The 12,441-nt window shown below is 36.3% G+C and overlaps 1 protein-coding gene across 1 annotated transcript; it reads left to right on the forward strand.

Moving 5' to 3' along the window:
• The first annotated feature begins 9 nt into the window (after positions 1–9).
• On the forward strand, positions 10–6,014 carry LOC137950484 (pentatricopeptide repeat-containing protein At1g73400, mitochondrial). Its single transcript, XM_068796968.1, has 2 exons — positions 10–2,202; positions 5,329–6,014. The coding sequence occupies exon 1, from the start codon at positions 229–231 to the stop codon at positions 2,104–2,106; it is 1,878 nt and encodes a 625-aa protein (XP_068653069.1). The 5' UTR covers positions 10–228; the 3' UTR covers positions 2,107–2,202; positions 5,329–6,014.
• The last annotated feature ends 6,427 nt before the right edge of the window (positions 6,015–12,441 follow it).

A 12,441-nucleotide genomic window follows, 5' to 3' on the forward strand; every position in this document is an offset into this window, starting at 1 on the left:
GAAATCCCATGTCTGCGCCATTGCCAAATGAAGATTGAATGCAAGTACAAGACAATGAACTTGGTTCTTTGGCTATTCCCTTTCTGGGGGAAAAGATGAAGACAATTTTTCCAATCGAGTTTTCCTCTCTCCGTTGCTGTTTATCTATAATTTCGGCCATATTTAGGTAATCTGGACTTCCTACTGCAAAACCCTTCCTTTCCTCATTCAAACTGTGGAATTTGAGGAATGAAAATAAAAAACAATGTCATATTCTTTGCTAGAAATTCATCGTGGCTGATTTCACCAGTTTTACATGAACCAGTTTCTGCTGTTAGGGGATTCGCAAGCTCCTGTTTTTCTGGGCCTTGGCCACCGTTTCTTCATTCTCTTTCAAGTTACAGAATGTCAAATACATTAATTTCATTTGGGTTTTACAAAGCATTTTCGTATTCATTTTCTTCGCAGTCACTATCTTCGATTCTATTTCACCCCTATCCCTGGGACTTATGTTTAGTCAAGTCACCGAAGTCTTTCTTCTCCGTCCCATATTGTTCTTTGAGTAAAAAAGTGAGTTTGTTGACGTTGCCATTTACATTTCCTCAGAACACCGTTTTCATATACGCTTTCTCTTTCAAAAATCCGTCGTTGGGCCAAACTAAATATTGTACTTTAAGTGATTCACTCTGTTGTACTACTGATTCCGATAAGTTATGCCAAGTTATCATAGATAACACTACTTCTGACTGGAGACTGGAGAAAGCTCTTTCACAAACTGGTGTGGTATTGACTACTGAAATAGTAGATAATGTTCTTCAGAGATTTCGTTATGAGGAAAAGTTGGCCTTCAGGTTTTTTACATGGGCTGGTCGGCAAGAGTGTTATAGTCACCAACCTCAGGCTTATAGCAATATGATTGACATACTATCTTGTACAAGGTACAAGGCAAAACAATTTGGTGTTGTGTGCGAGATCTTGGACTACATGAAGAGAAGGACTAAGACATCCATTCCTATGGATGCTGTGCTTACAATCTTGAGAAAATACACTGAAACACATTTGACTGAGGTTTCAAAGGTCACTAAGAAGAAGAGAATAAGGGTAAAGAAGCAGCCTGAAATTAATGCATTTAATTTACTTTTGGAGTCTCTATGCAAGTGCAGTCTTGTTGAGGAAGCAGAGGCCATGTTTTACAAAGTTAAGAATAAGGTCATCCCAGATGGAAACACATACAATATATTATTCTTTGGGTGGTGCAGAGTGAGAATCCCAGGTAAAGCATTGAAGGTTTTGGAGAAAATGGTTGAAATGGGCCACACTCCTGACAATTTTACTTACAATGCTGCAATGGATTCATTCTGCAAGACTGGGATGGTATCTGAGGCACTCGACCTTTTCCAATTCATGAAAAATAAGGGGTCTACCATGTCATCTCCCACTGCAAAGACATATTGTATTATGATAGTAGCACTTGCAAAGTGTGATAGAATGGAAGAATGTTTCAAGCTTCTGTCTGAAATGAGGACTAGTGGCTGTGTTCCTGATGTTTCAACGTACAAGGAGCTCATAGAAGGGATGTTTTTGGCAGGAAAAGTTGATGAAGCTTACAGGTTCTTGGAAGAGATGGGAAGTAATGGTTATCCTCCTGATATTGTTACTTACAATTGTTTCCTGAAGGTTCTTTGTGACCTTAAGGAGGCTAATGAAGCAATGAGGCTCTTCCATAGAATGGTTGAAGTTGGTTGTGAACCTAGTGTTCATACTTACAATATGCTGATCAGTATGTTTTTCACGATGGGGATACCTGATGGGGCATTTGATGCATGGCACGAGATGGATAAAAGAGGATGTGCACGAGATGTCGACACTTACTGTGTGATGATTGAGGGATTGTTTGGGAGCAGTAAGGTAGAAGATGCATGTCTTCTTTTGGAAGATGTCGTGAATCAGGAAATTAAACTACCCTACCAGAGGTTTGATTCATTTCTCATGCACCTTTCAGAATTGGGTAATCTCCGTGCCATACATACTCTTTCAGAGTATATGAGAAAGTTCTACAACACTGCTATGGCAAGACGATTTGCTGTCAGCCAGAAGCGAAAGAGTATGAGCTTGAGAAGGAAGTAGTCCTGAATTCTATTGTGTTTGGCCAAGCATGGCACATGGTTGTTTTGACTACACGAGTTAATCCTTGACAAAACTCAGCCTATCTTCTTGAAATCTGTAAGTTGAACCTTAAGCCTGATGTTAATAGTACCAAATATTTTTGGTTATTTACAATTGAAGACAGTCAAAGTCAGCTCGCACTCAGGTCTGCAGTGCTTTCATCATGTCTTCTCTTAGAATTGTGGCAAGATTATTCCCAAACCTACAGACTCTAGGTGATTGTTACAAGTTTATTAATTGGAGATCATGCTGTTCTTCTTGGGTTTCTGGTTATCTAACAAACCATCTTTGCAAGTAGCTGGACTTGCCATATCTCCACACTCTGATAGACATTTACTTAATCATAATGTAACCATAATCGGTGGTGCAACAATTGATGAACAAAACAACTGTGCTACGTTTTTACACAGAACTATTGAATTTAAGTTTGAAATCTGTTGGCTCTAGGTTTATAACTTAGCCTTTGATGGGATTTGTAAAATTATATGCAATATAATTTACAATGAATAAAAGGATAACTTAGAAGAACTCTATTCATTGCAGACAAAAAATAAGATATCCTGTCAAAGGACCGGTGAAAGCTTATAACAGTCTCTTCCTTTTGAAAATTTGCATACAAGATTGCTAAAATAAAAGTCTGACCTGCCTCTATGACAAAAAGGAGTAGTACAACTAGGAAACGCCTCACTCAAGAAGCTATTGTAAAATACAAAAGAATTATCTATGTTGATTTTCAGGACTCCATGAATTTAGCTCATGGAGAAAAAAGGGAAAGAAACCCATTGGGAGAAAACAGGAGGAAGAAGGGTTATGGAATTGATTATTCCTTACCCTCCCCCCGAAACTCTATTTATTGATTTATGAAACTACTATATTACAATAATACCCCTGAACTTAAGGGTTTAGGGTTTTAACCCTGGAACTTTAGCTTAATTACACCAATGCCATCTCTATGAGATGACCCTTTATTTACCATCCTGCTATCAATGTATATGGGCCTATAGGCCTTATCCTTGATATGTGGGCCTTGGGTCCATCTTCTATTTCTCTTGGTTCCACGGGTCATCCTTGGTCTTATGGGTTTGGGCCCATCTTCTAATATACTTTGATATGTGAGTCTTCCTTGGTCGTGTGAGCTTGGGCCCTTCCAACAATCTAAAAGAAACTGATGTGAATAAGAAACTATTATAGTGAAAAGAAAAGACATTCTTGTTGAAGAAGAGACTCTCTAGCAAAGATGCTTTCTAATATAGAAAATTTCTAACAACAAAAGACAACTTTATGAAACAAAGAAACTCAAGAATTAAAACTTTTTGGTGAGTGATGTCCAAAAGTCTGGCTGTCCATGTGCTCCACATCCTAGGCTATTTGTCTAAAAGCACAAGTTGATGTACATGGGAGAGTTGGCCCACATTAGTTTGGGAGAAAAGATCCTATATTTATTAGTTGGGAAGAGTCTTGTAACTTTGACTAGTTATTTTGGGAAGAACTGGCCTAGTTTTAACATGATATTAAATCGAATCCAAGCTCATGTTTGTATGTTTGGCGCATGTGTATATGTTTTCCATGTGTTGAGTCAAGCTATCAGTTTAGGCCTGGACATGAAGGGGCTTATTATGGTACAGAAGTCCACTATGCTACAGATATTCATGTGCTTTAAATCGTAGGCTAGTTTTTTTAGAATGAATTGTTATGTGTGGGAAAACAAGTCGACTTAGTTTGGGCTCTGAAGAAGCCTATGTTTATTAGTTGGAAAGAGGCCTCCAATTTTAACAAAACTAAACTACATAAGGAAACTCCTAGGGTTCTGAGAACTGTATTTTTTGTTACAATTGCTTTTTTAATATCCTAGCAGATCTTCTAAATTGTTTTGCATGAGGATGATCTTTTTCGATTTGTTTTTCCCCTTCCTTTGGTAGTCTATGCTGTTCCAGTCTTGATTCATCCTCTATAGCTGTGTCACTCAGACTATTAAGATCCAAATTACTAGTTGGATCGTGAAACTGGAACCTAGTTCACTTTGTGACACAATGCCGGTAAGCAGCATCACTGCAAGTCAATTAGAGTGAATATTAAATATTTGCTAGTTTTAAGCAGGGTTACACGGCTCGGGCTGGTGAAGTCCAGGTCAGTTTGTGTGAGTTGAGTCTGGTCAACCGAGTTGAAGAGCTGGACTCGGAGTGAGATAGAGGGGACTCGCTGAGAAAGAAGGGGCAAGTGTAACCCACCAACTCAATCAGCTCCCTCCCAAATCTGAGTGAACCTTACCAAGTCACTAATGGACCTGGTGAGTCATCTAACCATAGTTTTAAGTAGTTTGTATTGGCTTTCAGTGTGTGCAACAGCATAATATGGTAGTCATAAAAAGGCGAGCAACTCCTTCAACTGAGAAATAGATGACAGTAGAAAGGAAAGAACATTCCTCTTGTTATGTGGTACCCTAGTGCTTGAGTTGGTATGGGGAAGAAACCTGAAAAGAAACGAGAAGAGAGATCCAATAAATTGCCATCTAACAGCGAGCCACTTGTCTTTAAAGCAGATCAAGAGAGAAGAAAGATCCAATTAATTGCCATCTAACGGTGAACTACTTGTCTTTAGAGCAGATCGATGAAAATGTATGTGTAGGCATTGATATCTGTGATTGTATGTGGGTAGCCACAGAACATCGTAGTCATGTGTTTGAGATGACTTAATGGATCATAGGATGGAAATTATGGAGGCGGATTGTGTAAGTAAATTGTGCTATATAAAATGGTACTGTGAGGTTAAAAGTTATTAAAGCCATCTTGTGCAATGTACTGTTTCCTTACACCGTCTTATTTGATAATTGAAGCTTATTAGTCCTCTCTCTCTCTCTCTCTCTCATTTGCTTATGAACTTGACTGTTTGAAATGATAAGGGTGGATACTCAGGAGATTCCCTTTCTGTGGATTGGGTTGTGATGGTGACTATTGCTAGGCTTATTTACCATGAGTTATCCTGATTATTATCTCTCTCTTTCCTCTTGGTCTCTCTCGTTTACTTATAAAATGGATGTTTGAAATAACAAGGGTGGGTAATTTGGATATTCCCAGACTGGACAAGATGGTATTTTTGTGTTTCTCATTTTCCTTAGTAACTACAATGAGCTATCCTGAAAACTATTGCCAGGCTTATTTACAAACTTATGCATCTATTTTGCAGGAAATATCATATATGCAATCCAGTTTGATACTGGCAGCAACCTTGCTACTGGAGATGTGGGAGGTTAGGAGGGGCTTAATCTGAAATATCAGATTGCAGAGAATTGATCAATGTATTTGTGCTAATCCACTGGGGCATGTCTCAATGTGCTGCAATCTTTACCTGGGTTCTTGTGCACTAAAGAGTGCTAGACAGGCATCATGATTTCCGCTACAAAACATAGTTTCGATGTCATGCACCTGAGGTAGTCTTCGTTTTACTTAAGTTTAACCATGTGTTTGTAGATTGGTTTGGTGTGGTTATGGGTAATTTCAGTTTGATTACTTTATAAGCTTGGATATAGCAGGACAGGATCAGCAAGATTAGATGTGGAAGATGGCTGGCCATTAATGTCTAAATCTTCTCTAATCCTACAGATTTGGAAATAGAACCATTGTGTATGACAACACATTCAAGGTCTTGAATCTCAGTAGACAATAATCCAAATAAGTTGGTTCTGGTTCCTTCTATTAGAAGGTGTTGTAGTTGAAGGGGTTAGTGAGATTCACTTAGAACATCTAGTGGGACATATGCTAGTTCTTCCAAATTCAGGAAACCTGTGGCACTTACAAATATTCATGTCTAAGGGAATGTTTGTACAAATTTGGAATCAATGGGTAAATTAGGTGGCAGGAATTCTTTTTCCATTTGACCAAATATTTCCTGTGTTTGTGCTGCTTTGAGGAGAGGAGATTAAATGATTAAATTATTTTAAAAATATCTTTAAAATTACAGTTAATAGAAAATTTTAAATATATAATTAATAATATTTATTCATGATCAAAATATGAAGTAATATGGTAAAAATTATTTTATCATAAAATATATTATTATTTTATTAATAAATACACTAATTTAAGATTAAATGAAAATATGTTTGGTTTACTTTATATTATCTAATCTATTTAATTATTTTACTCATTTGATCAAATCTTAGATATTATTAAATTTAAGATATTTAAATGAATACCTTCTTAATAACTTTAAATTATAAATTATTTAGTAATAATAAAATTAATTAAATATCTACAATAATTTTTTTTATTTTACCAAGTTTATCTTAATTATTTTGATTGATTTAATTAAATATAATAACATTATATTTATAGTATTTAAAATTTTATATATAAGAATTCTAGCTATGATTCTAACTTTGGAATTTAATATTATTAAAATATTTATTCTAAAATCTCATATGCCAATAATAGATTTCAAATAAAAGAATTCTAGTCTAACAATTTTAAATACATTAACACCCCTTTGTAATTGAATGACTTCTTCAGTGGAGGAAAGACCATGTGTAAAAATCTTAAATAAAACTTTAGGTATTAAGATGTTAGTCTTAAGATCTATATCAACGGTAATTTTGATGATAATAAATACTTAAGGGAAAATTTTGGCAAAAGTATGAAACTCTCAACACAACAAGTAAGACAAGCTTATTGGATTTGAGAGGACGAAGAAAAATCTATGTTGAAGATCATTTGCTCATATGTCAAAATGTTTAGCCCAAAAAGAGCAAAAAACTAGGAAGAGTATGTTGATTTTTAGGATTGCATGAATTTAGCTCATGGAGAAAAAGAGAAAGACACCCATTGGGAGAAAACAAGAGGAAGAGAGGTTATGGACTTTATTTCCTAACCCTTCCCCTAAAGCTCAATTTATAGATTAATCAAACTACAATATTATAATTATAGCCCTGGAATTTTAACTTAATTACATCAATACTATTTCTATGAGATGACTCCTTATTTACCATCATGCCACTTTTGTATGGGCATATGGGCCTTCTCCTTAGTCTATGGGCCTTGAGCCCATCTTCTACATCTCTTGAATGTGTGGGCCGTCCTTGGTCTTTTAGCCTTGGACCCATCTTCCAATACACTTGGATATGTGGGTGTTCCTTGGTTGTGTGGGTTTGAGCTCATCTTCCAACACTCTCCCTCAAACTGGAGGTCAGAGAAAAGAGTCAACCACTAGAAACAACGGGTTTTGACACAAAAAAAAAGGAGTTTCTTTGCAAAGGAATTGACCTCTTCAAGAGAAAGGAATCAAGAACTGAAGCTTGAAAGTATCAAACATAGTGAAAGGAGTCAACACATTTGTCTAGAAATTCATTTTTTTATAATCTTCCAAGCTTTGATCTAGGAGTTATAGGTCTCTAAAAATTGTAGACGTACCGTTACGTTCAACAACAAAAATAGGATTTAATACATGTTTTTTATAATTTTTTGGACCTAGCTTTCCTAAATGACAAAAAAGATTATTTTTTTAGTCGTGACCACTAGGTTTTTTTTATTAGGAGAGTTTTCTATTTAACCAAAATCTGTTTAAAACAACCTAAAACTTTTGCTAGAATGAACCCCAAGTCTCTTAATCCCTCACACATTGTTATTGAGAATTTGTGTTACCTTCAAAACATCAAAGGGAGTAATAAATTTAAAGGTTTTCCCCTTGAGCTAAGTATTTCTTAGCTTCTAATTTAAAATCTTTATTTATTAAACATCCTACGCTAGAGATAATTGTCTTGTATTTTGAAGTCTTAGTATTTACTCTAGTATTTGAATTTGAAGGAGCTTTTATATACTAACATTTGGGGGCAAAATTTCAAAAATCGAAGTATTTACATGCACCTACGTCCAAATCTATTTATCATACTTGAACGGGTACATTAAACTAATACAGTTGCTCTTTGTGATCTTTTATTAAAGCTTAGATTCTACTCTAGTTTAGTATCCCTTTGATTTAAAAAAAATCAATTTGAGATTTATTTTGACCTTATATTTTGAAATCAAGCTATTAAGAACTATTAAGCTTAGATTGATTTTGTTTATTTTTTGTACATGAATTGCAAAATCTGCCTAATTTAGAAATTACTGTAAATGGCTAAATTGTAAGTATAGTTTCTCTTACACTGTTGGGTCAAGCCTTGGTAAGGCAAGATTGTCTATACCTCACTTTAATTGTGAGAAACCTATGAAGTCGAAGAGGCAAAACTCCCTATGTAGGATTTAGACTTGTGAAACCTAGTTAACTGGAAAATCCATTCGTAGGTTTAGTTGGATAATCTAGTTGTTGTTGTAAATCAAAGTGAGTGTATGCCATTGTAAATTAGTTGTTGTGGTCAAATGAGTAGAAGAAGTCCGTGTAAGCATTATAATTGACCTTAAAAGTGATCTTTTGTAGATGTCATAATACAACCTAAACCTAGGGCATGTTAGTGCACCTTTGGGTCAAGTGTTACAAAGGGGGGGTTAGTCCAATATGAAGTGGAATAAATTCCCCCCGCATTACTTAGTTCATCCCATTTATGGCGTTAGTCCAGAATGACTTGAATTGAAGTGAGATAACACCATTTCATTCGCTCAGGCAAAAACGGGGGAAAGCTGTTTCCTACCTATTTTGCGAATCATCAGCTTTCCACGCGCGACGCGCGTTGCTTCTCCCCCCCCCCCCCCCCCCCCCCCCCCCCCTCAGCCTCTCCAGACGCAGAGCCCCCTCGGCCTCCCTCTCTTCCCCCCCTCCGCGATTTTTTTTCCTCCCTCTGCCCCCACCCCCGTCGGCCGTCCTCCCTCTGCCCCCACCTCCGTCGCAGAGCACGAGAGGCTCTGTCGCAGAGCCCCTCGGCCTCCCTCTCTTTCCGCCCCCCCGTCGGCCTTCCTTCCTCCCTCTCTCGACCTCCGTCGCAGAGCACGGGAGGCCAGAGCCCCTCGGCCTCCCTCTCTTTCCGCCTCTCCCCCCCGTCGGCCTTCCTTCCTCCCTCTCTCGACCTCCGTCGCAGAGCACGGGAGGCCAGAGCCCCTCGGCCTCCTGGCTTCTCTTCTCTCTCGGCCTCCCTATTTTCTCCCTCTCGGCGCACCGTCGGAGCGTCGCCTCCGTTGCCGTTGCCCGCTGCCATCGCCGTTGCCAAGATCGCCGCAGAGGAAGACGAAGACGATATTTAATTTTTCCTAAGTTAGGAAAAATTAAACATCGTCATAATTCGTTTAATTATCCAATTAATTAAACCATTAGTTTTTCATTTTTTTTAAATATATTATTAATTAATAATATTTAAAATGTATATTATGTTATTGATAAATTAATATATTTATTTATTATGTATTTATTTATTTTTATTAAAATAATGAGTTTTAATGTTAAACTATATCTTATGTTATTACAGAATAATTTATTTATTTATTATATTCACTTATGTTATTTTTAACTTTTTTATTTATTTTAAATAATTTATTCTAGCCACACGTAATTAGTATATTAATTTATAATAAACTATAATCATTAATTGGTTTAATTATCCAATTGTTATAATTAATTAAACCATAATTATTGTTTTAATTTATAATAAATTATAATTATTAAGTAATATAATATAATTTTTCATTAATTAAGATATTAATATATTCTAATACTACACGTTAAATCACTTATAATTGTAGTAACCACGCTTATTTTTGTTAATTATATGTTTTGATATATGTTCTATTTAAGTATATTATAAAATATTACTTATTCTCTTTTTTATATCATATTTTTCATTTGGGGGCACTAACACTGGAATCTGTTTTCCAGCCACTTGAACTCATCTATACTAACACCTAAACATGAATTGAAGTGGAAGCAATTCATCTCACTTCAATTCAATTTTCCACTTCATTTCCACTTCATTGTGGACTAACCCCCCCCCCCCCCCCCCCCCCCAAAGTGGGACCCACCATGGTTGCATGAGCTAGTGGGACCCATCATGAGAATGAGAGTTGCCAAGAGGAGTCATCACACGAGCTAACATGAGTTGAAAGATTTTAAGATCAAGTAGGACCCACAATGATAACCACGAGCTGGCATCTTTATCATATGGTCACGTCCTCATAGAAGAGGTTGAGTTTGAGTTATGTTAATCTTCTAATTATGTTGAGTTATTTTATTATGATAGACTTATCTTTAAGAGTTATAGTTTGAATGTAATTAGGAGAAGGTAGTTTAATTGTACTTGGACTCTACTACTTTCCTCTACTATAATTGTGCTTGTACTCGGAAATAAATCATCAAAGTAATGTAGTTCTCCACTTCTCTCTCGTGAAGAGTTCTTCTCTTGCCTAAACTCATTCTTCTCTTTTTTTCTCTTCTCTCTTGTCTACCCGAGAGTTCTCTCTCCCTTTCCTTTTTTTCCCTCTCTCACCTTGCTCGAGATATTAGTAAAGGGGTCCTAAATTCAACATGGTATCAAAGCATCAAATTTAGAATCCCTGAGTCAAAGGAATGCTCTAAGAAAGTATGATCAAAGCTACTCATAGAAGACTTTTTATGACGCAAAATTGAAGCTCATGAGATAAGTTTCTTTGTTTTTTATATTATTGATTCATGCTCTTGGTTTTCGGATATTAGAAGATGGTTTAGAGATGTTTTTATGACTCTCTTCATCTTATGAGATTATGGAAATATATACATCTCGGATTAGAAGAAGTTACCAAATCAATTTTATTGGTTTGGAATTTTTTTTTACCAAGACTAGTTTATATTGAGATTTATGCATAAACGGTTATAATTTTGTTGGAACAAGATTCCCTGATAAAGAAGATTGGTATTCAGCCTATTTATGAGTGATTTTCATTGAATTTCAGAAATATGATTACTTGGCTTTTATGCTCAAAATTGAGTTGGTTCAAGAAATCTACTTGGTTTTTTTATTGTTATATTATTAGAATTTTTTTAAAATTGAATTGCCTATTATGACTGAAGAAGTCACAAGAGTGATATACTCAAAATTACTATTATACCCTTACGAGGGGTATCAATTTCATGAGCTAGTCCACATCGGTACGCAGGTTTCTTATAACAAAAGACCTTCTGGGTCACCTCACCAACCGTGGACTACCTATTGATGAAGATGATATTTTTTTAACATGTGGTTAAAAATAATACTTGGGTTATTAGTTGGCTTATCAACAACATGGAAGAACATGTCTCCAACAATGTTATTCATCTTGATACTGCTAAACAAATTTGGGAGACATGTGCTAAGTTGTATTCTAGCTCCGACAACTTACACAGGCCATATGATATTCACCAAAGAATGTTTAACACTAAACAAGGAGAAAATATCCATAAATATTTGGCTCACTTTATAGGTCTTCTTCAACAATGGAAAATAGCTCAGTCTACCTCCACGGATGTCTCTGTCCAAGACAAACAGAATGAAGCCTTAGTCACTACCATATGCCTTGCAAACATTAAACTGTATCTCGAAGTTGCTACAAGTCAACTTCTTAGCGCTTGAACTATTCCCCCTTTTGATGATGTATGTGTCACATTACTTCGTATTCCAGACACTTCTTCTTATACTATTGAAGTATCATCCGCTATGTACTCCAGGAATAGGGGAACATCATCCGTAGCAGCCGAGGTCGTGGTAGAAATTATAAAAGAGGACGAGAAAGAGGGTGCAGGAATGGTTCTGTCAGAACAGATGACAAGGAATGCACTAAATGTAGGAGATATGGCCATACTATAGATACGTGCTATTACAAGGAATGCACCTATTGTGGAAGATATGGCCACACCATAGAGACATGTTAGAAAGTACATGGCAAACCAAACTAGACGAAGGCTAATCAAGCCTTAGTAAGTGATACAAAGGAGGATCGGGCTACTACATCAACATAAAAGAAAACCCTTACCGATGAGGAGTATGATTTATTCCAAAAATGAAAGCACTGATGGGTTCTGCTCCAAATTCCTCCTCAATTGTTGCTGCTACCACCGCTTCAGGTATGCTATCTACCTCCTCTTCATCCTGCGTAATTGATTTAGGGGCCTCCGAGCATCTCTCAGGTAACAAAAATTTACTACACTCAGTTTCTCCTTGTCTCTCACATAAATTTGTTACCATAGTTGACGACTCTCAAACCAAAGTTCAAGGGAAAAGATCCACTTCTATTACACCATCACTTCCTCTCACATATATTTTTTTTGTTCCTACTTGTCCCTTGAATCTTTTATTTGTTAGTCAACTCACAAAATATTTTAATTGATCCATCACCTTCTCACCCCATTTCTTGTGTGTTTCAGGATCTT

The sequence above is a fragment of the Aristolochia californica genome, unplaced genomic scaffold, assembly GCF_029961685.1.
Source record: "Aristolochia californica isolate CCGP_79_NKW_82.1479 unplaced genomic scaffold, dmAriCali1.0.hap1 SCAF_14, whole genome shotgun sequence".
Taxonomy (NCBI): Eukaryota; Viridiplantae; Streptophyta; class Magnoliopsida; order Piperales; family Aristolochiaceae; genus Aristolochia; species Aristolochia californica.

Coding starts and splice junctions, on each gene's coding strand:
- LOC137950484 (XM_068796968.1), top strand. CDS start 229: ATGAAAATAAAAAACAATGTCATATTCTTTGCTAGAAATTCATCGTGG.